General features: G+C 34.8%; 1 protein-coding gene across 6 annotated transcripts in view; it reads left to right on the top strand.

The window, feature by feature from the left end:
- Positions 1-27,042, top strand: part of SYT10 (synaptotagmin 10) — a 119,659-nt gene that overhangs the window by 37,310 nt on the left and 55,307 nt on the right. For 2 of the 6 annotated variants that reach the window (XR_012518525.1, XR_012518524.1), the window contains exons 4-7: positions 9,478-9,598; positions 12,200-12,371; positions 14,739-14,868; positions 17,320-19,659. Coding sequence is in view for 1 of the 6 variants with exons in the window: in XM_003926646.4 (XP_003926695.1) it covers positions 9,478-9,598; positions 12,200-12,371; positions 14,739-14,868; positions 17,320-17,391 (495 nt within the window). In the remaining 5 variants the exon portion in view is untranslated. Of the gene's footprint in view, positions 1-9,477; positions 9,599-12,199; positions 12,372-14,738; positions 14,869-17,003; positions 17,150-17,319; positions 24,498-27,042 lie in introns of those variants that run through there. The other 4 variants (XR_012518528.1, XR_012518526.1, XR_012518527.1 and 1 more) reach the window with 4 other exon arrangements.

Raw genomic sequence — 27,042 nt, 5'->3', positions numbered from 1 at the left:
ATTTCTGTCCAATGCCCTCTTATATTTCACTATTTCATCTCTGTTATAAGTTTGCATGCTTCCTGAATTCCTTAATGCTCCAGTGTTGCTTTCAGGTTGAATAATCAAATATTCAAATTATATAATTATATATAAATAAAATCATTATCTTAAATCATGACCTGAGATCTTGTTCTCAGAGTAAAGTACATAAGATTTGTAATAGGTCAGAAGCCTTTTCATACTACCTTAAAAGTTCATGGGCATATTCTGGGAAGGATTTTGAGAGTCCCATGTCTAGATCATATAATCATTATTTTAGAATTGGTAGAGAGACCAAGTTTAATCCTTTCTTTTTATAATTTAGAAAACTGAAGCCCAAGGATGTTAAAAAAATAATTTAAATTCACAAAGCTGATTAGTAGAAGAGCTAGAACTAGGTTTTGTATCTTTCATTCCTAGTTCAACTGTTTGCCCTGAATGTTATTAGTTTTATCATACTTGAAATATACAAAAAAGAATTGAATTTTCTTCTGAAACATGGAAGTCCAGAATTGAAATCATTAAATGCTAATATAGTTTGAATTTTAAAAATTTGTAATAAAGTACTTGTGGCAAAAACATATACATAAGACCTTTAAAACTTATGATCTTGTCAGATCCATCTTGTAATTGATGTACGTAGAGAACTAAGCCAAGCTTTTCTTTGCCTTATTTTTAAAAACTGTTGGAGTCTATTATTTCAGAAAGTGTCCAAGCAATTTTTTCTTTCTTAGATAGAATTAACAAAATATCCATATTTGGATTATTATTCTGTCAGCTGTGTCCTGGTATATTTTAATGCTTGAAGGTTGTAGGAAATAAAGAGAAGCTATTTAACTCCCTAATTCTCTAGCAGCACACATGGGCTTATTGTGAGTTCTAGGAATTTAGTGTGGTTCCAAAGATAATGTTTAAAGTTGTTCTATTTCTCCCTTGCATTTAACTAGTATGATTATTAGTTATCAACACACTCTTATATAATGAAAAGAATATGCAGATGCTTTTTAAATGTAAATATTTAGAATAATTCTTCTCCTCTATAACAGGCTGCATTAAGCAGCTTGCTATAAATCAAGTATCTGATTTTCTAAATTCTAAAAAAATGTCTTCAAAGAAATATAATGCTTCATTTGCTGGTTTTGAAATCTAAGACCATGAAGACAATTTTGCTTTTCTGGAAATTAAAATTGTAGGCACAGAGAGAAGCAGGAAAGTACAGGAATTAAAATACTAATGAGTATACTTTCATTAGAATCCTGGGATAGCAACCTTTAGCTGTATCACTTTGGGTAAGTTCCTTAACATTTCTGAAATTGTTTCTTCATCCACAAAAAGATTTATAATAATATCAACCCAACAGGAATATTTTGAAAGTAAAATTAGATAATAAATGTAAAATGTTTGTAAAATTTAAAGTTTCTAGTTGTCAGTTATCCCCTACATGCTATCATGCTGCACACAAAGAAAACACCTTCTTCTTAACCACTCAACTGCTAATATCCCAGCTACTTCTGTGTCCTAAAGTTCTTGCCCTAATACGTAGATTTCTTAAATGTATCACCCTCATATTTTGAAAAAATGAATGAGAGGTGCTTATGCCTTACCTGTTTTCCTAAATCTTAAAAATAGAATAAAATATGATAATATTATACAAGACTATGCCATGACATATATTGGATTAAGTCCTGCGCATTTAATTCTGTAAACCAGAGACCTTACAGACTGGATACCGATTTTATTCATGCTTTTATAGTGCTTTTAAGTTTTTAAATATCTATAATCTCACACCCTATGATAACAAAAGGGATGCTGCCACCTGTCAAATACCAGTCTACAGAAGAGTGTAGAAAATTGTGCCCAAACACGATGTTACCATGACAAGTAGACTGCTGATGCTGTAATATATAATCTACTTATATAGAGAAGAGCAAGGATCATACACCCTTCAACCCAGCAAACTTTTATTCAGTTCTCCTGTTTACCAGACACTCTTCCTGGTGTCTTAGGACATAAAATGTCCCTTTTCTATAAGGCCTACTTTTTAGAAAAGAAGACAGATAATAATGAAGGAAATATACAATATGCACATGAATGAAGATATGTACTATATGAAACATGAGGCAGGGTAGGAGGAAGGCAGTGGTAGTCGGATGGCCAATGAGAGCAATGGGAGATTAAGTCAGAGAAATAGCCAAGAGTCAGGTCATCTAGAGTCTTCAGGCCATGGAAAGAGCTTCGGGTTTTGTTCTCAGTGACATTTGAGACTACTGATGGCTTTTGTTCAGAAGTGAACCATGGAATCCCTCAGAATCAATAAGATCTCTGGCTATTATATGGAGGATAAACTTTGAGACCAGAAGTGGAACCATGTCAATGAATTTAAGATAGACTCTAAAATAGTGAAGCCAAGTTCATCCTAGGTGTCTGCATACAGCAATACTTAGAGGGACTCCTTTAATTAAGAATTTTGTAAAGATATTGAAAAGCATCCAACATTCTAAGGAGAGTTGTATATAGTTTATTGCACCAGTTTTCATGCCCCTGTCTATAAATGATGATGAAAGTTTGAGAATAAGTCTCTGGTTTATTTCACTGGGAAGCTTATGATGATCTCTTAACCAGTATGATGAAGGGAAGAGTTGTTATGAAATTTGTATCCTCTTTTGTGTCTCAGATTGCTCTTGTCTCAGTATCTATGTCGGGCTATTCCGTCATTACTTCATAGTCTTCATTACACAGCCAATTTTGAGACTTGATTAGTTAAATCAAGGAAAGATTGTTTAAAGGCCTTAGCTCTGTCACTTTGTGGCTGCTGATAGCTAAAGTCCATGGTTGTGTTGGATAGGACAAGAGGTAAACGATTCTGGCATATAAGAGGTTGGTGCAAAAGTAATTGCGGTTTTTGCCTTTTTTTTTTTTTTAATGGCAAATAACTAATGGTGTTTTTTTGCCATTTTCTTTTTAATGGCAAATAACTACTGGGTTAGTGCAAAAGTAATTGCAGATAGTTACTTCCCATTTGGAATGGATCTTCATGTGTTATTTAGCTCTCATTGTTTACCAGTGCTTAAAATTACATAATTTTAGAGCTAGAAAATAAATCCCCTCATTTCTTTGAGCACTCTCATGTTATACCAAGGAAACTGAGGTCAAGTGAGTTTAAGTAGATTGTTCAAGGTTAAATCCCACGATTTTCTCAGGTGAATGAGAGGTGTCGGTTGGGGAGAAATAGATACATTTTACAGTAGTTTGAGTCCAGTAGACCCACTGTGGGTCTGTATTTTGTTGTAGCTTATTTTGTGGGCAGGTGGTTATAGGACTAGTAACTTGATGAAGAAGCTCATTTGATCTAGTTACACATCTCACTTTTAACAGTGTGAAGAAAACCATCTGTTTTCTTACCACCAAGGAAATGTGGATGGCAGACTGCATTTAGGGTGCTAAGTGGATGTGATGACTGCCATCACTATAGCAACCAATTGTTTGTTTAAAGTTTTTTTTTCAATACGTGTTAATGATTCTTACTTCTCAATATATCCCTGAATTCAAACTTTTCTTCAACCAACATCTTCCCACACCAACTTTACTTCAATGGCCTCTCTCTCTTATGTCTTGTTTCATCCTAATCTAGCCTACTCAAGATAAATGTTTTTTTTAAATATTATTTTCATTAACATCATTACTGTTTTTGAGTGCCTGTTTACACCAGGCACTTTACATGTTTGCTATCTACCTTGCAAGTTACTTATTATTGACTCCATTTTATTTGCAATTAAACTCAAGCTCAGGGTCAAGTATTTTTGCCATGTGCTTGTAAACTAGAACATAGAAGATTTGGTATTTTTTATTCCACTTTCTTTGACCCAGGAACCTATGCCCTTTCCACTCTGCCAAGCTCCCACCCTTTCATGTCACCAACACCTTGGATCCCTGTTGCCCATAGAAGACATCAAACAACTACATCAGCCCTAAACCTCCTCTAATGTGTTTCCAGACTCCATAGTTCTCAATGCATACTGACTGTTTTTATTTCTGAATATTTATCATAGTACTCACAAACAACATTATTCCTCATCACCCTGTGAAATCCCATCTGGTTAATTCTTTAAGCCCAACCTAACAATTATTTCGCTCTGAGAATGCTTCCCTTGGTTCACAGACCTTCTAGTTATGGAGCCTTTAATCTGTCTTCTCTCCATCTCTTATATTCTGTTGCTACAGCTTGATTTTACTACTAGTCCTGCAATAGGATATGCAATGCAAATATTTACATATCAATTTATCCTTCCAGTGACTTTTATTTTTATTTTGGAAAAAGAGTACATGGAAAAAACTTTATAACTGTGACTCTCTCTGCAAAGTTGACTATAGCCAATCATCAAAACTGGTCTTTATCTACCCAGCTCCATTTTGGCGAAGCCAGCATGAAGAAATCGAATTGATAACCTCTGAGCCAGCTTCAGTGTTACCCTTTTTTCATATGCCCCTATTCCAAGTAGGAACTCTGAAGATTATCATTGAGATTATTCAACCAAATAAGTTAGTGTGTATGAGAATGGGGTAAATGCCTCCTTACCCATAATAAATTTTATGGAACTCTGCATCTTAGACTTAATAGCAGGCTTTCAAATGGTTATTTGCCCAAAAATACAAGAGTTTTTTAGAGGTTGATATGGGAAACTCATGTTTATAAAAAATTGTAGAAAATGAGACTACACACAATTTGTAGAAACTCAAAGCGTTACTCATTTTGAGCTGAAATTATAATACCTTATGTTTCGCATTTTGGATAAAAATAATCCTGAAAAATAGTGTACGTGTTTCTATTTTCTTGAACAGATCATATAGGATATATTTCCTTACCTTGACTCAAGGTCATTACTTTAAATATTAATTACTGTTCAAGTCTGTAATAAAATGTTAAGTTACTGAATCATTATTATTGGTAATTACCCCAATACAAAGTGATTCCAATTTGCTGTTCTTTTTAGAATATTTGTTTCTTTTTTTTTAGCAGTTTTGTGTCTTTGTCGCTATTGTTTCTTGCTGTCTTCACTAGACTTACTGCTATTAATTTCCCCGTCTCCACACTGCATATGTGAGATTTGACCTGCTGTAGATTGATATAGCAAGTAAACAATCTTGCTAAACTTTTGACCAAAATAATAGCAAATGGGTGTTGAAAAAAAATGATATAGACTTCTTATATAAATAACTTTATTGTATAATTTTCTTATATTAATGCTGTATGTTTAGAGACCCTTCAATTTGTTTTCTGGTTCTTGACTGGCCACCAGAGAACTTGGATTATTGAGAATGAAGATGGCCTTATAAACCACAGTGGCATGGAACAGACAGAAGAGGCAGCCTTAAATCTCTACCTGTTCGTTGGAGTTGAACTATCAATAAGGGCACAGACTCAGTGGAGGATAGCAAACGTTAGCACACATGGTATCTCAGAGCACTGTCGCCAAATTCTAGAGTTCTGCATTACATATGTTATGGTCCCTTTAAAGGTCATGCAGCCACCTACCTTCATTAATTTCACTTTCTCGTGATAATCTCTTAGATCACTTCCAGATTTTAAATAAGAATGTTAGTATTTACCTTAGAGAGTATTCTACCCTTTGCAATATGTTGGCACTTGTTTTTTCACACTCTTGAAAGAAAAATTTAGTTTAATGAAGACTTAAACTTTTGTGCAGTTATTATGCATGCATCCCTTACATTAATTTTACCACCCAGTTCATTCCAGTTTTCTTAAAACTCCTGACTACATAGAGTTTGAATTTTCTTTTTTTTTTTTTTTTTTTTTTTTTTTTTTTTTTTTTTTGAGGTGGAGTCTTGCTCTATTCCCCAGGCTGGAGTACAGTGGCACGATCTCAACTCACAGCAACCTCTGCCTCCCAGATTCAAGCGATTCTGCTGCCTCAGCCTCTCAAGTAGCTGGGATCACAGGAATGTGTCACCACACCCAGCTAATTTTTGTATTTTTAGTAGAGACAGGGTTTTACCATGTTGGCCAGGCTGGTCTCTGTTTTTTGTTTTTTTCTTTCGAGATGGAGTCTCACTCTGTTTCCCAGGCTGGAGTGCAGTGGCCTGATCTTAGCTCACTGCAACCTCCACCTCCCGGGTTCAAGTGATTCTCCTGCCTCAGCCTCCCGAGTAGCTGGGATTATAGACAGGCACCACCACACCCAGCTAATTTTGTATTTTTAGTAGAGACAGGGTTTCTCCATATTGGTCAGTCTGGTCTCTAACTCCTGACCTCAGGTGATCCACCACCCACCTTGGCCCCCCAAATGCTGGGATTGCAGGAGTGAGCCACAGTGCCCAGCCCACCCTCACCGTATTTCGTAATGGAATTTGGTGTCATGATCTATGTTCATAGAGAGATCTCTTTCCTTTGACCAGCTGACAACAAACTATGCCCACACTTATTGATAGTAACTGAAAGGAGAAATACCCAATGAGGGAAAGGGGAATGGCTGTCAGGCAGAAAATTTAAGCCTGCAGAGTGAGCCTGAAGAAATGCTTAGACAAAGAAACAAGGAGAAAATCAACAGATAAAAATGGCATTCAGACTTATTTTCTTAGCCTTTTAAAGCCTACTCACTTTCCTCTCAACTGAGACCTCCAGGGGCTGAACCATGTCCATCTTGGTGTCTGCAGCACCAACCACTGTTCCTGGCAAATAATGCTCAAAAATCATTAGATGTTGGCCGGCTGCCATAGCTCACACCTGTAACCCCAGCAATTTGGGAGGCTGAGGCAGGTGGATCTCTTGAGCCCAATAGTTCAAGATCAGCCTGGCCAACATGGTAAAACCCTGTCTCTACAAAAATTAGCCAGGCTTGGTGGCACATAATATAATCCCAGCTAGGCTGTGGTGGGAGGATCGCATGAGGCTGCTGTGAGCCATGGTTGCACTACTGCCCTCCAGCCTGGGTAACAGAATGAGAGACCCTGTCCCAAAAATAAAAAAAGTTAGAAGGAGGAGGAGGTTCCTTCTTCAGCAGGAGGTTGTGCTCTTTCTGTTTTTCCTCAACTCTCTTCTGTGGGATCTCCCTCACTATTTTTAGTCTATAGCAATCCACCAGCATAAAGGATATCCAGTTGGGTATATCTTTCTTTCAAAATATTTTTTTTACTAATATTCTTGCAAAATAATAATCACTTCCATTTATTAAGCTTCTCATTTATCCAGTACTTACTGAGTGCCTGATATATGTAAGGCACTGCTCTATGTGCTAGCAATACAGTAGTAAACAAAACATCATTCTTCATCACATGCCAAACACTGTATAAAGTACCTTATGCTTTATTTACATTATCTCCTTTAATGCTTACAAACCCTATGAGGTGGGCATTATTCTCAATTTGAAAATGAAGTTTTGCAGATTAAAAACTTAATTGAATTTCCCAAGATCGCACCATTAGATAGTAGAGAACTGGGGGTCAAACACAAATTTAATTAAAGTTTTTGCCCTGAGTTACTGGTCTCTAACTTCTAGACCATGAATAAAGAAAGGAGAATTATGTAAATCGGAGCCCAAGCTATATGAGTAAGCCCAACAGATGTTAATAGTGTATCATGAAAAATGTTTAAGAACCCAGCTCTGTGGACCTGGGTGCATAATCAGCAAGTTATTTCCCCCAAACGTAAACCTGCCACAAATTTCTTACCAGCTATGATTTTATTGAATCCTGTGAACAGCTCTCTGAGGGGCATCCAAATTATCCGTTGTCCACATTCATTTTCACTTGTACACTATATGCAGTCAAAGACCATATATAAATCTATATCAGGGTACTGCAGACAGTCCTCTTTATAAAAATTGAAAAAAAAAAAACCCAGATCAGGTTTTATTCAGATTAATTAAGTAATGTATTCAATTCTTCAAAAAATATGCACTGATATGTACCAGCTATGCATCATGCACTTCAGTACCTTTTAGAAAATAAGACCGTCAACAACCCTGCTCTCCTGGGTGCTATATGAGGGAGTCTGGGAAACAACAAAAAAGAATTTAAATGGTGATATCAGACAATAAGTACTACAAAAAAATATGTGAAGGCTCTGGGACTGTGGTGAGTATAGGATATGAAGGGTGTACAGTCTCAGAATGAATGATGGGTGGAGGCCCCACTGCAGAGATGCTGTTTGAGTTGAGTTCTGCATGGTAAAAAGTCAGCCATATAAAGATTTAAGAGAAAGAAGCACTATTCAATTAGAAAAAAAACACAGAGGCCCCAAAGCAGGAATAAACTTCATTTATTTGAATAGCACATGCTCAGACATTTGTGTCTGCGTCAGACCTTGGAGGGGAGAGGAATGAGAAAATGTTAGAGAGAAAGGTAGGGCACAGATGGCATAAACCTTATGTGTGTGACCTTCGAATGTATTAGTCAATCAAAGACATATTTAAATGTGGACAGACGGGGAGGCTATGCTAGGCAGATCACTAGAGGTCAAGAGTTTGAGACTAGACTGGCCAACAGTCAAAACTAAAAATACAAAAATTAGCCAGGTGTGGTGTCGCATGCCTGTAATCCCAGCTACTCAGGTTGCTGAGACAGGAGAATCACTTGAATGGAAGAGGTGGAGGCTGCAGTGAGCTGAGGTTACACTAGTGCACTCCAGCCTGGGCAACAGAGTGAGACTGTCTCAAAAAAACAATGTGGACAGGGTTGTTCTTAGTAATTACACCATAACAATAGGTATAAACCAGGAATGTCCCAGGCATACCAGGACTTGAAGTTATTCCACTTACATGCCAGGTAGGGAGTTTATTCCACTTTATGCCAGGTAGGACTTTATTCCACTACAGTTGTGATCCCTTAAACAGTTTTAAGCAAGAGATTTGCATTTCATAAATGATATTTTGCTTTGTGAAGATTAACTTCTGGAATGAGAGGTTTGTTTTCAAGGCTAGTGAAGTAATGCTGGCAAGAGAAGATGGAGGCTTGAGTAGCAGAGCTGAAAAGAAATTCGCTGATTTGGGATATACTTTGTAGATAGGGTAGACAGGACTTGCCCATGGATTGCTCATAGACGTGAAGATAAAAGAATAAAAGTCACTACTGGGTTTTTGGATTCAGTCTTTGGGTGAATTGTGATGCTTTTTGTTGATTGTGGAAACACTGATGGAAGAATCCGTTTTGGAAGGTGATAGGGCATGGCTGAAATCAGTAGTCTGGTTTTGACTATGTTAAGTTTCAGATTCTTACGGTAAATACAAGCAGAGATAGCAAATAAGCAGATGGGATAGACTCTTTTTGCATACTGCATTCAGAATAGCTTTCTTGCGATGTTATCTTTATTATTCCCAATAAAACAATTTAAAGTGACATTCCAATATTCTTCTAAAGTGATTTTCTATTTAACATCTTTTATTATTTTTTGTTTTCACTCTTCAGTGTTTGAAATTGCTAACATTCCAATTGCCTTTCTAGGAAAGTATAGACCTGGGCGAAATCATGTTTTCCCTTTGTTACTTGCCGACGGCTGGGCGTATGACATTGACAGTGATAAAGTGCAGAAATCTGAAGGCAATGGATATTACTGGCTCATCAGGTGTGTATACAATGGCCGTAGGACTAAGGGCACATTCCCAAGTAAAATATTTCGTGTATCTAAAATGATACATGGCTACTGAATTAATTGTCTATAATGGAGTACTACAAAAGAAAAAAATCACAAATTAAAATGTTCCAAGTCACCTCTTTTATTTACATTACCATTATGAAATTTTTAAAAGGTATTATCAAATAGATCTGAATTTGAGTTCTTGTTTCTATTTCTTTCTCTGCCAATTTACCAATTTAGCACGGTCTCAAAAATACATAACTTACCTTCTACTCCCCCACTTTCAGCTAGTCAGTTGTTTATAAGGGAATATTCCTAGCCTTTAAACTGTGAATGAAGCTATGTGAAGAAATATTCGCTCTGAATTTATTCCCCCTCACCTGATCTGCAGAGAAATAGCCATGTTCCATGACCACCATTTGTATTTGCATTTTTTGCCAGCTATCTAAAAATTTGTGCATCTGTGGTGTCTGAAATGAATAATAAAATAAATTAATGTTTCTTGAAGATTCTGAAAGAAATTCTTGAAGGAAATCCCTCTTATGCTAACTTTGATAAAAAGATAAAGACACTTCATCCTTCTTCATCCCTTTATTTAATTCACTGCAGTTCTGAGTAACTAGTTAGAATTTAATACATAAACACTGGCACAACTCTGTGGAAGAAAAATGATAAGGGAAGAGTAGGGAGACTGGTAGGTGTTTGTTGTGGTAAACAGAAATAAGAAATAGTGGTGGAAATAAGGGGTGACATTTTGGGAAGATGTATAATTTGAGTTTTTGCAGAATAACAAAACTCAAATTTGCATCACAAAAAACATAAGGGAACTGTAAATTCTGGTGTGGAAATAGCTCTAGGATGTACAGGTGATTTTTTTAAAAGTGGTAAAAAATTAACATGAATATTATGCACCCTTCTGTGTAAGAATGGGGAAATTTGGAATACATATTCATATTGCTAATATTTGTATTAAAAATACCCAAGTGATATACAAAAACTAAGGGATGAAGACAAATGGGAGGGAGACTACTTATTGTATATCTCTCGATCATGGATTTACGAACTATGTCATGATGTTCATTTGTTTAAATTTGTAATACATAATGTGAAAGTGAAACAACAAGTAAATTCTACATTAATTTCGGTGAAAAAGTCATGGGTCAGTAAATGTTGAGGAATTGAAGATAAACAGTATACTCTGCAAATTGTTTATTTTACTCTTTTTTTTAACCATGTATGAAAAGAGATCAAATTTTGAGACAAAGAAATAACATCAAAGTTATAATTAAGTGCAAGAGTACATTTTATTTATATGAAGCTTTTCATCAGAGGAACGCATGGTTTGAGATCACCTCCTCGTTAATCCTCACAACAGGCTTGTAATTCAACTCAAGAGCCAGTAAATTATCCTTGTCACAAGCAGAGAAATGTAGTTGGAGAGCTGATGGGAGTTGTAAAGGGTAATTCATGCTTCTCATTCCCATTTTTCATTAGAAGGCCTAGGTCTGTGGGCTCAAACACAAAACTGTATCACAGAAATGAGCTTCTCCTTAGGACATCCTTCCTACTATTTAAAAATTAAAAAATAAATGGGAAACAGATACTAACATTATCTTCTTTTCCTCTACCTACCCTATTGCCAGCCATGAATACCTTGCTTCTTGATGGGAATGCCTTGGAAATATAGAGTTACATATTTCAGGAGTTTAAGAAGCATTCACATGCTCAAGTAAATTAATATTGCCATCATTTTAGCTTATTCTATGGAAATGGAAATAAAGTGTATTACTCTGAGAACAGAAAAAAAGAAATATTGGTGCTACACTTAGAGGATGGCCAGAATGAGAAAAAAAAATTAGGATAGCAAACACTGATTGTTTATCTAGTGTGCTCAACCCAATATTGACATTCCCTCCCAAAACCATGCCTGCTTTGAATAAAAGGTGCAGAAGTAAGGCTTGTTAGAAATTTTATATAACCATCATATAATTTTCTGTAATACTATAGCAGTTTTTCTATTTACAGTAGTAAGGGTAATAGGATAGATATCATGTCTGCTGTAGCCTATAAACATGTAGCCCAAGTAAATTTTTCCCTTGTAATTGGCATCATGTAGATAATGTCATATCAAGAGCCTTCTTTCTGTGTGGCCATCTTTAAACCAAATATCCCCCTTTTTATCCTTTACCGTTGTGCATGCAATAAATCACTTGTAAGAATCATTTTTTCAATCCGAGTTCCTTATCAAGCAAATGTTATTTCTAATTTTGTCCTTTTTCAAAAGTAATTGAAGAAGATTCCACATATATTTTTTGCTTTCTAATTTCTACTTATTGTGATCATCTCTATCTGTCTAGTACAGTGTTGCTAAGTCTTTCACAAGTTTTGATCATCTTACTCTAAACCATTTTGAAAGAAACTAACCTTACTACAATTACTCTTTTTTTTTGAGACAAATTTAAAATTGGTAATTCTAAAGGTCTTAATATAGGCCTTAATACTATAGGTCTTATTTAGTAATAAACTTCAGTTTTATTTACACTTTGTACTGCTACTTTTATTTTAATAAAGTTATTCTCTTATTCCTAGATCCTTATGTCAAAGTGTCTCTGATGTGTGAAGGTCGAAGGTTAAAAAAGAGAAAAACAACCACAAAGAAAAACACTCTAAACCCTGTGTACAATGAGGCCATTATTTTTGACATCCCTCCAGAGAACGTGGACCAGGTCAGCCTCTCCATCGCAGTCATGGATTACGACAGGTATGTGTATCTGTCTACTCACTGAAGAATGGCCATCCCTAGTCATGCACAGGAACTCAGCTTTTCAGGTCATTTACTGCTACAACAGTTTAAATTTAAATTGGAGGAGGGAATAATGATTAATTCAAAATTCATTGTTTTCTATTTTATAGTTGTGGATTTTCATTTCCAAAAGAAGTCATCTTTAAATTAAAATTCACCTGAGACTAGTGAAAGAATGGGTCCAGAAGTAGTATAGAATATATTCAAGACAGCACTATGGTGGAGTCTTTTTACAGTAACAAGAGATTATAGTCAATGGAATTTGTTTTGTCAACTAGGCTGGAATATGAATATCATGATGCTTATCCAAGCTCTATCATTAACTAGCTACATGAGAGGGCAAGTTGCATAACACTTTGGGAATCACTTTTCCCATTTGTACAACTTTAGCATCATATAGAACTGTGAACAATGAGGAATAAGAGTAGAAAGTAAGTAGTAGCCATAAGGATACAGCTTTGATACCTTCACATTAATCTTAAAGCATTGCTTTCGGGATAGTTCTTCCAGGTCACACACTTTGAGTCACTCCTGCTCTCATGAAAACATTGCAGCCTCCCCTATGCAGGTCTGAAGATCCTTCCCACTGCAGCTCTTACCCTTGCCCTTCCACTCTCCCCGTTGCCTGGACTGTCCCCCAGCTTTGTGTATCTTGTCCCATCAACACACCACAGCCTTGCTTATGTCAGCACCTCTGTAAGCCTTGCTTTGCTGACCAGTCCTCTTCTTCCTCTGAACTCTTGTCCCACCAAAGGTTTCTGTCTCTTATTTGGGCCTTACCATATACTCTCTCTTATTATTTTGACTTTTATATTGATAAATTTTTTGGAAATGCATACTTGTGTTTTTAACCTACAAAATTATCAGCACATAAACAGCGCCTTAGTACATTTGTTTTCTTCTCAAATACACACAAAGTGTCCATCTTATAATATCATAACCAAGACCCTATAACTGAGAGAAATTGATGAGCTCTCCCCTGGCTTAGAGCTAGGGAAAAAAAACTGAAAAATAAAATTTGCAAGCACTGTCTATTAGAAATGAATTTATAACTTTGAAAAAATTAACTTACAACTACTGTTTAAAAGGGGAGAGAGAAATCTTGAATTAGTTGAAGTTTCAAACTCTAAAAATGTTGCAGACGTTTTCATCAGGAGCCCCATTCTGCTTTGCCAATTACCCCTATTGATTTCTCACAGCAATGAGTGCAGGTAGTTACAATTGAGCATTTGTCACTCAGGCAATTTTATGGAAATGAATGCTAACAAGATATACACAGAAAGACAAAAATTTTGTACCTAAAAACATGCTTGTTTGTGAAATTTCATATTAAGGAAAATAATACTACATATACATATCTACATCAATGATGGGGAAAAAAGAATGAAATGTCCTAAAATAATCTCAGAAGTATCTTTGGAGATGGCTTCCAAAATTGAAAGCTCCTTTCAGTTACATTCCATTCTTGAGAAGCTACTTAACCACATGTGCTCTTTAGTCAACGACTTGTTTGATTCAGCCCCTGCCTCTGCCTCTTACTAAGTGTGTAAAGTCAGGCCAGCTCCTAACCTTCTGGGCATTTAGTTTATTTGTACAATGAGAGAATGATAATAATGATATTCATGGTCATGGTGGGAGAATTAAGTGGGTCAGTACATTTAAATTACCTAGAACACTGGCATATAATAAGCTCTCAAAAATATTAACTGTTATTATTATCATCTTGATTCATTGCCCTGAAAGAAGGACGTGAATAAATAATGCAAACGTTGTTCAGTATATTTTCTGTTATCCAAAAACAAATCAAATGCCATGCAACTGAACATAATCCTGCCCTATTTAATTGTAATGCAAGTGGTAACACACTGACACATCATTTAGAGCCAATTAAAGAAAATTGGTACTGTATTTCTTGGTGAGAAATCTAAACATTGTTATAAAACATTAAGCCTCATGGAAAGAACAAGATTTGCTTTACATCACTTATGTTAAGTGAGATTGCTTCCAAGAAAAACACTCATCATATAGGTAAAGACCTACTGGTATTTCTCATTCATGGTATTTTTATTATGATGAAATGTGCTTAAACTACAAAGCACCGAAATGGTTTGTATCTACCTCTTACACACATTCATTTTTTGAATGTTGATACTGTTTAGTAAATTTTTATTTACTTAAGATATTTCATTCAGTCTGAAGTAGTATAATCTGCAGAATTACAGCATCTACTATTTTAATCATATATTTAAAATTCTACTAAGATTTGTGAAACTCCTTTTATCTTTGAATGTTGGAAATGAAAGTATAATATTCGACGAACCCTAGGGTAGGACACAATGAGGTCATAGGAGTATGCAGAACAGGACTGGACGCTGAGGGGCTTGGGCGAGACCACTGGAATGAAATGCTGGCCTATCATCGAAAACCAATAACACACTGGCACCCCTTGCTGGAGGTAAGCTTGTGAATTCCTTACATCTGCCTTTTTTGTTGTCTCTTTTGTGTAATACTATTTATCTGCTCATCTTTATCTGAAATTTTAGGTATTCACCCTTGTTAAAAAAATAAAAATAAAAAAGATTGCTCTTGCTTTTGTCCCACAGTCTCTAATATTTAATATTCAAAGTTCTGTGTGCCTTCTTGGATTTTAAAAAACCACTGCATTTTCTCGGCTTCATATTCTTTTGGACAGTAAGCCCATTAAAAACTGCAAGTCTTTTTTTTTTTTTTCATAGCCTTAAAACTTACGTGAGTGAGTGCTGGAGCAATCTAGTAAGTTTATTACTAACTGGAAACTGCATTTTTGTCCTTCTCGTCTGCAAAAAAAAAAAAAAAAAAAAAAAAAACAGCCACCTTACCCAAAGTTTTCTACAATCCCTAACTAGAGGTACTGTCACCTAATATAACTTTTCAGCATAAGGGGACAGATATGTCTCCCTCAACTCTGGTAAGGAAGTGAAACTGCCCAAGGTTTTTAAAATATTGAGGTGTCAGTTTAGTTGAGTTCAAGGCCTGGCTCTGCTGCGTGACTGCTTATTGTGAACCCTCAGTCAAGTTACTGCTATGACTCTGAAATAGTGGTAAACTCAGAGTAAAACTAAAGAAATGCTATTAGGTACTTAGTGCTTCTTGTTATGTCACTAGAGACTGGATTGAATGGAAAAAGCTGTGCGGTATCATTGACTAAACATCAGTGGGGCCAAGTTCTACTCTCAATTTAGTCACAAAAAAATGCAACCTTGGCTGTGTTACTCAGGACATGGTAGGGGAAATTGTATGAACACCAAATTAGCATTGCATGCTCACACAGGTGAACTGCCGTCATCAATATCTGTTTATATGTGAATGTGCCAAGTCTTTATCTGACTTCATAATTTAGTATAAATCATAAAAGACATACACACACACAAATGCATCTATAGACACACACACACACACACACACACACACACACACACACACAATCACTTGGTGTTTTCCCTCAGGACTTCATAAGTATAGACGTGTGTATTCTCTAAGTAGCTCACATCTTGGAAAGTTAGTATTTGTTTCAACAGTGGATATTGTCTAAAGTACACTTTACTGCTTATTTTATAATTATTATTCTTTTCCTAGTTCTCATCTTTTCTTAAGTGTGGAAAGTGAACATTAATTCTAAAAATCTAAAAAGAGTAGAGCCATGTTGGGCAGGAACTCACTCTGAATGGAGTGGTGGATTCTAATCTTTGTTCCTCTGGCTATCTACTTCTGAGTGGGCTGTTCACTCTGTCTCCAACTACACTTCTCCTATCTTAACAAAAAAAGAACTGCATGCCTCTACAGGCTTCACAGGGAAGATGCAGGGAGAAATGAAAAAGTTTGAGCAAGAATTGCTAAGTAATAAGAGAAAAGGTGCTTTATGATACAAGGCATATTAATTATTCATTAGTGCTTAATAAGCAAGTATACATTTTGCTGATGAAGGGGAGTTGTGTAATAGGCACATGCTTGTGTTTAGGAACATGTAGACACCTTTTAGTCATAATAGAATATACAGAAAGATAAGCCACAATATAGGCATCAGAAAAAGATCCCAGATAGTTATCGAGAACAAGGTTGTGTAAATGTGCTTTCTCCAGCAAAAGCTCATTTTAATCCCTGCTCCTGCATTCATTGGTCAAACAGAATATATGGACTAGGGACTAAGAACTGGCTGGATTGTGCAGTTTGGGAAAAATAAGTATATAATTATATATGTTCTTGTCACAGAAGGCATAAATGTGAGAAGGGAACAGTTATTCGAGAGTTGGGTCTGTTGGTACATCAGAGACTAAAGTATCATGCAGAAAATCTGGTTCTTTTTATCTAGGTAATTGTTTGTTTTGTTGTAATTAAACTTTTTAAATACACATAGGCATTTAAGGATTGTGAGAACATATCTCTGTCACTTAGGGCTCCCATCTGCCAAACGCAGTTCTTCTCAGTTAATGCTGCCTCCGTGATCACCTCCTGCCTTAGAGCAAGTGGAGTGCAGTCTCTTGTGTTTAGAACTTCTTACTGCTCTTTCCTACCAATTGCCCCTCTCTAAAGTAAACCATTTATTTTTTATAGAAAAGAGCCAAAAACCTGTTGTAAAATTTGAAATTATTCTGCAGTCATAAATAGTTATCCACATAGTGCTGCTTCGTGTTCATCTGTGTACCGTGCTCTGACTACATTCTAGGAGATATCTGTGTCTCTTCATGGTAGCAGAGAAGGTAAGTTCTGAAGGGCAAAGGGAGTCATGTATTTCTTTTCTTCAGAGATTTGCATATTATGGTTGAATAATCACTATTTGAAGTGAGCGACACTATTGGAAGGGAGCAACAATAACCAATGTATTATATTTCTGTACTAAATCATACATTATGAAATTATTGTCTTTCAGTTACCTGGCCGGGCGACCAGTTTTGATAGTCAAGGATCCTGCCCTTCTCCCAAACCACCTTCCACACCATAATGCCTCCAAAGTAAGACACCATGACATAAGAACCTAGGACCATGTGCTCATTGAATCAGAAAAGAAAAAGTGGAAGGTTTGATTTCCTCATTTAAAATATATTCATAATAATGAACAAACTTGATGTGTAATTTTTTATTTACTTTTATTGCTGATTTTTTAACTTTGAACATCTTAATACATTTTACTTGAATACATATAGTCCTTAGTTGCTTAAGGCATTTTGTCCTTCATGTCAAATGCCTGTTAGCACAAAGAGTGTTGAATATGTTGTAATTCTTTGCATAAGCAAAGAAATGTTTATTTAAACAGTTCATACTTATCTAAAATTGAATATAGTTTATGCTGCTGTTGTATAAAGTAGCACATGTCACATATGTATGGGTTTGGTTTTGTTATACTGTGTTCATTTCCAATTGTGCACATGGTTTGATATAAACTTAAAAGGAGATTTTGAACTTAACTTACACAGCATTAAATCCTTGCACAATCAAATTAATGTTACTTATCTGATAATACTTTTCTTTCATTCTCATAAAATTGCTTTCTTAGTGAGATTTGGCTCTGCTAAACTCAAAACTTTGTCTCTCAAGCTTGTTCTTTAAAACACACAGACAAAACTATAAATTTAAAGAATCGTTTTGAATATAAATTTAAGAAGTAATACTTACTGGCTGAAAAATGGAGGTTGGGCCATTATGGCTACCATTTTATACTGTTTTACTGTTACGTTAGCTCAGATATCTGTTGCACTGTAACTGATATTTTTAAAATTCTAATAATCTTCATCTCAAATGTAGCACTAGTATTTCTAAGTGTAAAGAATTAGAAGTTAATTTTTTAAGTGATTGTAAGGTTCTCAAGTACTGTGACATGTATTGTTTGTGACATGTATTGTTTGTGACTTGAAGCTATGATATAGATCCTGTGTTTATGATAGACCATACTAACAGACACCGAAGGAACAACAACATTCTCTGTGTTCATCATCGTTTAGATTGTACACAGTAGTGGTGATTCTTACACCCAGTCAGAAGCTAATCATTGAAATTGGATATTTTCTGAAAGAAAGGATGATTTATTTGCAGCAAAATATAGAAATATGCCATAAATATTAATAATACAATGTCAATACTTAATAATAATAATAAACAAATTAATTCTAAAGGCTAGGACTCCAGTCCTTGCATGAAAGGCATTTGCCTTCATAAGCATCAAGGCTCAGGCCACTAGATGTAAAAACTATGCAAATGTTTTTACAAGACAGAACTTTCTTTTAAATCAGGTCAACATATTTGGTCTCATTTTCAGGCCCTATTGGAAGGTATCTATACTGAATTACCCCAACCTTACTTTTGAGATGTGTGGTATAGATAGTGCCTATTTCAAGATTATTTCAAAATTGGTATTTTTTTTTAAAAAAAGGCAAGAAAACATAGTTACTTGGATGAGAAAATTTTTTCGGCGGTTATGAAATTTTTAATTTTGTAAAATCCCATTATCTCTAAATATTAAAAAAATTAAAGCCTTGAAATTTTGTTGCCATCTCTTATAATGATGGCATTACTATTAATTAGGAGGTAAATATTTTGCACATTAACATTTTAAAGGCAAAAACAGTTCTGCCTTAGATTTTTCAAAAATGCTTATGCTACCCTAAGGAAAACAGCTACTCGTAGCTAACATTTTCTCACTGAAAATAATAGAAGAAAGCTGTTTGAAAACACTTGGCTACCTTGTCAAGCCTAAAAGAATTATTTGCTGTAGGTAAAATGAAAGATGACACATTCTGAAACTCTTTGTTTTATTGGGAAATAAAACTTTTCAAATGGGAAGACAAAACATTATACTATTAATAGAATGACATTTTTGGAGACAATTGTTTTATTAGTAGATATAACTGCAGCTTAAAGTAAATTAGCAATTACATTTCCTAAGTGAGTATAATAATTATTTTCACCCAAAAACATATTTTAAGGACTTTTTATTGATTCTTAGAAACTCATGCTTTTCTTTACTTTCTAAGGAGAAAAAGCCAATGCTTGTGATGTAAAAATGTGAACCATTGGCTAGTCAGGAGACTCTAATATGGGAATTGTAGATTAAAATAAGTTTTTAAAATAATTTTTTAAATGTTTTCTTGGAGTTAGAATAAACTCGTCACGCAAGGATATGTGTTAATCCTGAGAAAGAGATCAAGCAGAGGAAATTCACCACAGCTCATCTTTCATGTAATTCAGGAGGAAGGTTTATGCACAGATTGATAAGGTATGATTGTTAAAAATGACAGTTCATATTATAAAAATGTAGTCCTAACGCTTTTAATACAACACACCCTCACTCTACACAGCCCACACATTCATATACACATAACTTATCTTTCTGCTTGTAATTGAAGATGAAATGTTTTTAGTTTCAATATTTAAAATATGGTTTGATGTTAGAAATCTCCTTGTGTGGGACATCACATTTTGATGACAGTACCAACACATTATGAAGTTGTAGTTCAGATACATAATGAATGTCTAATTTCAGGGACTTACCAAATATAAGCCTAGGAAAAGAGTAACTTGATTCATTAGCAAACAATACTGATATTCTTCTTAGTTTTGGGGGAGGGATTTGTTGTTTGTTTTACCTGTTTCACCAAGAAATCAGGGGAATGAGGGAATTGAACATGAAAAGAACATTCATGTTTGTGGAGTACATCTTTTCATAAAACTCAGAACATTGTTTTTTAACACTGGTTTCCTAATAATATTTTTCCCAACAATTGTTTTTGTCAGATCAACCCTGTGTTTCTGAGACTTTGTTAGCCTGTAAGAATTTCTATATTGAATATATTCACGGTTCAGCAACATATAACATTAGGACTAGTGCCTGGGGAACACAGACAGGAAAGCAGAGCCAGACACTCACTTTCTTACGCAGTCTTGGGAAGTGTGAGCACGTTGTAGTTATTGCAGGGAGATCACAACTGATCAATACTGACTCAGGTTTTTGATAAATAAAAGCAAATATATTTGAACCTATTTGGTGGTAATATTTAATTGACATTCTCAACTGTGTTTATTCTCCTCTAATGTTTATTATTTTAAAATTTTTGCGACTAGGTAAAGAGCTATCCATCTCCTAAAGCCTTCATTTAATGATTAATTACTGCAAAATTGAAAACACTAAACTTCCACCCCTGTGGTCAACTTTTACTTTCCATAAAACAAGATATAACTTATTTGAGGATCAGTTACCAAAAGAGCTAAAGACTATTACAAATAAAGGGACATGAAATTTTAACATTGAACATGTGGTAATTTCTTTACCTCCTCAAAAAGAGTACTTGATATGATTTAAGAACGTATATTTTTATAGAATTTAGTCTGATTTTTTTTGCCACCTTAGTTGTAATAATAACCAGGTAATTTAATTGCCTGATAATAAAAAACACCTGAAGTGGATAAGGGTTTGAGAACGTCATTTCACCTCTACTAAATAAAAAGAAAATGCAGATTTTTCTTCACTTGTTCTTGAAGCAACTCCAGTTGTTTTGAGGTACTCTACTTGATCCAAACTTTCATAAGCTTTAGGCTAAAAATGTAGTACTGTCAATGAGAAATGATTCAAAGAATGAATGTAAAATAAAGTAATTAAATGATAGTTGAGCGAAGAATTTAAAGCATATGGAAATTTGATATTGAGATGCAAAATCAAAAGACTTGTACGTTTTAACTTTTAGAGAAATGTATATGCTTTAACATTGTTCCCAAAATCCCTATGACAGAGCATTTAATCGTTAACTCAGTGACATGGCTCAGGATATGATTCATCTGAACCTGCTGTAAAGACCCATTATTTCAAAGAAAAGAATGAGTTTATATTTTGTATGGGAAACAGCTAATTAAACTAAATGTTGTCTCCAATACATTATTCAGTGATACCCTTTTAGGTGAAAATTTTGTGTTTTGTTAAAAAAAACTTCTATATTTACTCAATATTTTGTTAATTAAAGTGAATGGTAATTTAATAAAAGATGTATTAGTAATTAGTTGTCATCTACCATTAACAGCTAACCAAAAAGATATGTATTTGAACAGTGGCAGTTCATTAATATTCAGTTCCAAGTATCTTCTCATCAAATTAAAAAATTATTTTCACTTTCACCCTGTTCTCATGAACATAAGAAACCAGGATGTGATTTGGTGGCATGACAACATCATGCTACAGAGACTTCAGAAAAGAAAGCACTAAATTAAAGGCTGACGTGGAAGTGGGACTTAACGGTTTATTGAACGCAAACATTTCGAATGCTGGACATGGTGACGGAAAAATAAGTAAAAGATGTTTAAGAGAAAGGATAGCCTTTTTCATGTCTGAAATGATTTAAACATACTCCTGCCAGGAGGAATTGATTAGAATTATTCTATACTGAGACAATAGAAATGACATGCTATTGATAGATACATTTCTATGGAAATATTTTTATCTCAAACTGACAATAATTTCTTCTAAACTCACCTGGATCATGAGAAGCATCTCCAAAGAGCAAATTTATGCCTGATCTTGTCACCAGAGGGTAAAAATAAGCCATTTTTCTCCTGAAATTTTGCTGTAAGTGTTATCCATTGTACGTATACAGATGCCATTATTTACTGCACAGGGTGGGTGGATTTTAGTTATTCAATTTCATGGTTTTTTTCCCTCAAAAACAATTTATTAGATATTAATGAATATTATAGATATAAGTCAAAAGTGTAAAGATAAATAAATCTTGATATTGAAAAGTTAATGCATTAGATGTTTATTTCATCTTCCCTTTCAAAATTGTTTTCTTTTTAATTTTCCTATTCTGAACATCAAAATATGAATTATATTCAGCTATGATTTTTCCATAGAATAAAGTTTGTGGATGCAAAACAACCTGTAATCCCTAAGGCTATTTACAAACTCGTCATTGAATTATTCTGTACCAAAAAAAATAATGCATGATTTATTCTGTTTATATCTGTATAGATTATAGATCATTTTGTGAGTTTTATTATAATTTTTATCTTTAAAAATACCCTGAAGGTTTCCTTTGAAAGAACTTAGTAATCTCCATTGTGAATAGCTTCATAAATTTTATCACTGTATAAATAAGAAGCAGGTAGACCAACTCTAATATACAAAATATTTGCATTTATAGTTTGTCTTATAGACAAAAAGTCCAGCCCAAGTTGGTGTCATTCACATTAACTTACTATTGACCTTTCCAACTGTAAGAAGTGATCAGTTTCACCTGCAAATATGGAGACATTATGGACAATGAAGCAAAACCTTTATTTCAGGATAAAGAAGCCAAAGGTGAAAAGAACTGCCTCACGTTGTAAATGTGATGAGTCCACTAATAAATAGTCCAAGATGTTGCCAATTATTCTAAACTGGCAGGAACCACTAAAATTCATCATTTCACATTTAACATCAAATTATTTGGATCCATTCTATCGGATTTTTTGAACCTTCAGTCCTTGTTCATAAGGTGACTTTTCAGCTGAAGTTTGTGATTTAATACTTTGCCATTGTTCAAATCAATATCTTTGGCTTCCACATTATAGAATGGAAATTTTAAAATCTCTTGAAATTCATGTTTCTGACTTTTGTATGGTAAACAGTCATTTGTGAAACTTGACAGCATATAATTGCATTACTTAGAACAAATGTTTTTGCAACCACCTTTAAAAGATGTTGCACAATGCAGTATTTTTACAGTGTCTTCTTTAGAATGTGTGAATATATTTGTCAGGTTCAGATGAATTACGTAACAATTAAACCTCAAAGCTGTTACGAAGTATACAGTTTATGATTACTTTTGTAAAAGAAAATGGAAAGCATTTGAAATATAATTTTACTGTTTCATATGTATTTTGAAAAAGAAATAAAGTGATTATAAATTATTTTGTCTGTGTTTATAGAAAATAACTTTTCCAGATTTAATTTTGTGACCTTTAAGGTTTTCTTTAATAGACACTATTTGTGGCACTCATTAGTAGTGCAGAATGATTTATTTATCAATATTCCAATAATAACTCAGGCACTGAATATATGTTAAAGGTCTTCTGTAATACAGTGTATTTGTATCACAAAAGTATTAATTTCAGTTCCTGGATTATTTCCATTAAGAAGCAATGAAACAATCATGTGCCAAGTGTTAAAAGAGGTAAATGCCATTTATACACATTAGCTAAATTTGTTTTACCTTCCAAAAAGAATTCCAAGCCCCTAGAAATACATTAGCAGGTGATTCAGCAGTTGGGCTGTACCGGATATTTGCTGGGTTATTTGTTTGCTTGTGCGTTGCCTCCAATTTTCAAAATATTTTCATGTATATAGGTATAGCAACAATTTTAGACAGTAAACAGGGCACTGACTCATAAAATTGTAACTTGATAAATTGGATGTTCTATACCTAGAGTAATTTTATATGATATATATATATATATGGCCAGGTGTGGTGGTTCACACCTGTAATCCCAGCAATTTGGGAGACCGAGACAAGTGGATCACCTGAGATTAAGAGTTCCAGACCAGCCTGACCAACATGATGAAACCCCATCTCTACTAAATACAAAAATTTAGTCAGGCATGGTGGCAGATGCCTGTATTCTCAGCTACTCGGGAGGCTGAGGCAGGAGAATCACTTGAACCTGGGAGGCAGAGGATGCAATGAGCTGAGATGGTACCACTGCACTCCAGCCTGTGCAACAAGAGCAAAGAATGAAACTTTGTCTCAAAAAAAAAAGTGTGTGAATGTTTAAAATATATATATAGGCCATATATATATATATATATGTCTGGCCTTGTTTAAATCCCTATATCCAAACAGTATGAAGAGCCTGAATGAAATCTAAGTTGGTGCTTTAAAAAAAGGAGCCAGATTGTCACTTTCAAAGTTTTTCTTGGGAGTATTCCCAAATTTCTCCCCAGGAAGTGTTCATATTCACATTAGTTTAAAATCTGTATTCCCACTAACAATATATGAGAGCTTCCAAGTACACTTATTTGTAATTGGAATTATTATTTGAATCTGCCAATTTGAACTTGAGAAAATGTTTTTATTTCTATTTCCTTTTTTCTAGCAGGATTTGTCAAATTTTACATAAATATTGGCAATTTGGATTTTATTAAGTCTTTTCCCATTCTTCCATTGGGATTTTCTTCCTTATTTATTTTTTAGAGGTTTTTATTTCAGTTTTGAATGCAGATAAATTTTTTCATATCACCATATCTCAAACTAATCATTCTTCAAAAGAGATGTTATAATATTAGGCTATAATCTATAAAGAATGTTTATACAACATATATAAATTAAAAAACATATTTAAATACAAGTTGAGGAAATGTAAAGCAAAGTTTAAACAAAAGTTAGCCTCTCCTGAAAAGCATGAGTTCTTATCCTTGAAAATCTCCAGGATGATGTCAGGCTGTCACCCACCAGTGTGTCTGAAAGAAGCAGAAAAAATTCTTTTCATGAATAACCCATTATTTATGCTATTGTTTTAAAATCCCTTGGGGAAAAAAAAATCTTTTTGTGCCAAATTTGAATAGTTTTTATTCTATCTACTCATACAGTGACACAGAATGGAATAAAGTTGTATCCATTAATGTCCACAAAGAATAACCAAAAATTAAACAGAAGCCACAAATAGGACCCTTAAGAGGTTGTTTCCATTTTCATGTTGCAGTTAGAATTTTTTAAAAAAACATTTTTCTCCAGGTGAAAAAATCATCCAACTTTCAACTATAAATATAAAATACGTGAACAGAAATGAATCCCCATTATGAATCTATTTAGTGAGTCTGATTAGGTTGTGTGCATTTTCATGAGCAAATGATTTTTTTATTAATTTGAGAACATACATGAGTAAAAACCTTCCCTTAAATGGGAAGCTAGACCTGAGTCAGTAATAGAAACTCAAGCCAGAAAGTGAAGGAGCTAATAGATAAAAATCACACTGAGAACACAAGGTACAAACAGGCCACAAATTGCACAGTCCAGGAGGACTAGAACAGCCTGTGATCTGTATAAATGGTGCTTCCAAGAACGCACAACTCTGATCACCTCAAATTAGTAAATAACAAGGCATAAGTAGTGCTAATAGGTACAGAGTTAACTCAACCAGAAGCTAAAGTTTAAAGCTAAAGTTGAGAATTAAAGGGGAGTTTTTTTTCTAATGGACGTGTTACCTAAAACATACAGAATATGTGCTATGCACCAAGCACTGTGTTCATTACCTACCATATTCCTAATCTCTGTGTACAAAATCTCTGTGATTTATTATTGTGACCGTTTTAAAGATAGTGGAATTGAGGCTGAGATTGAGTAAGTGGATACACCCATAGTTAATGGCAGAGTACAACCTTGCAAACATGGCTAACTCATTCCTAAATCAGGGCTTTTATTCTCTACAAGGCATGAGATATAACAACTAATATTGATAAATTTTAAAACAGTTTCACATATACTCTTTCTTAATTCTTACCACAAGGCATGTGGATTTCATCACCCACATTTGACAGAGAAGCTACTTGTGGTCAACAGAGATCAAATGAAAGCCCCATGTCTGGTAGTAGACTATAGAGCCGGGCCTCAAATCTAGGTCTTCGGCGCTGCAACTACATGCACATTTTATGTCCTTTTGCTTTTCTAGTTGCCTTCCTAACATAAAACAAAATAAGACTTAAAGGTATTTTGCCTCTTTAGGTAAATCACTTAGATGAAAGTCATATTAACCTCATTACTACTTTACTCCTCTATAAATTGAGATTAGTTTTTTTCTGCCTGATCTACCACTTAGTTAATGTATTTGCCATCTTGTAATATGCAAAATATTCTGCAAATGGTACTAGTTTTTGCACCAACATCATTCCCATCATTAATAGGAAGAACCCATGGATGGGATATTTTTAAAAGCCTAAGGTAGGTGTTTGTGCAGATGGAGTGGCTAAGAAGGGAGTAAATGCCAAATTGACCCTGACCTGAAAGAAAAAAAAAAAAGCCATGAAGAGTAGAAAAGGAGCCTAGTCAATAGGCTCAAATTCTACAGACTCCTGTTAATCATATTCAATTAAAAACAGTCTCTCACATTGCCACTATCAAAGCTCAGGCCATGAAACATCTTTTCTGCATTTTATAAATCTTGCTAATTGGTTTAAAAATCCCTAAATTCTTGCAGACAACACTCACACTCCACTATACAGCTCCATCTCCAGGAAATGCATCTCTGAGCATCCCATACCTTTACTTAAAAACCCTACATGGGGCCGGGCGCGGTGGCTCAAGCCTGTAATCCCAGCACTTTGGGAGGCCGAGGCGGGTGGATCACGAGGTCGAGAGATCAAGACCATCCTGGTCAACATGGTGAAACCCCGTCTCTACTAAAAATACAAAAAAATTAGCTGGGCATGGTGGCACGTGCCTGTAATCCCAGCTACTCAGGAGGCTGAGGCAGGAGAATTGCCTGAACCTGGGAGACGGAGGTTGCGGTGAGCCGAGATCGCGCCATTGCACTCCAGCCTGGGTAACAAGAGCGAAACTCCGTCTCAAAAAAAAAAAAAAAAACCGTACATGGATCTTAAGAAGAAAAGAAGAGTGGTAGTGGAACAACTGGAAATCCAAAA

Source organism: Saimiri boliviensis, chromosome 7 (assembly GCF_048565385.1).
Source record: "Saimiri boliviensis isolate mSaiBol1 chromosome 7, mSaiBol1.pri, whole genome shotgun sequence".
Taxonomy (NCBI): domain Eukaryota; kingdom Metazoa; phylum Chordata; class Mammalia; order Primates; family Cebidae; genus Saimiri; species Saimiri boliviensis.
Note: the sequence above shows the minus strand (reverse complement) of the source record. Positions and strands in the feature narration are given on the sequence as shown.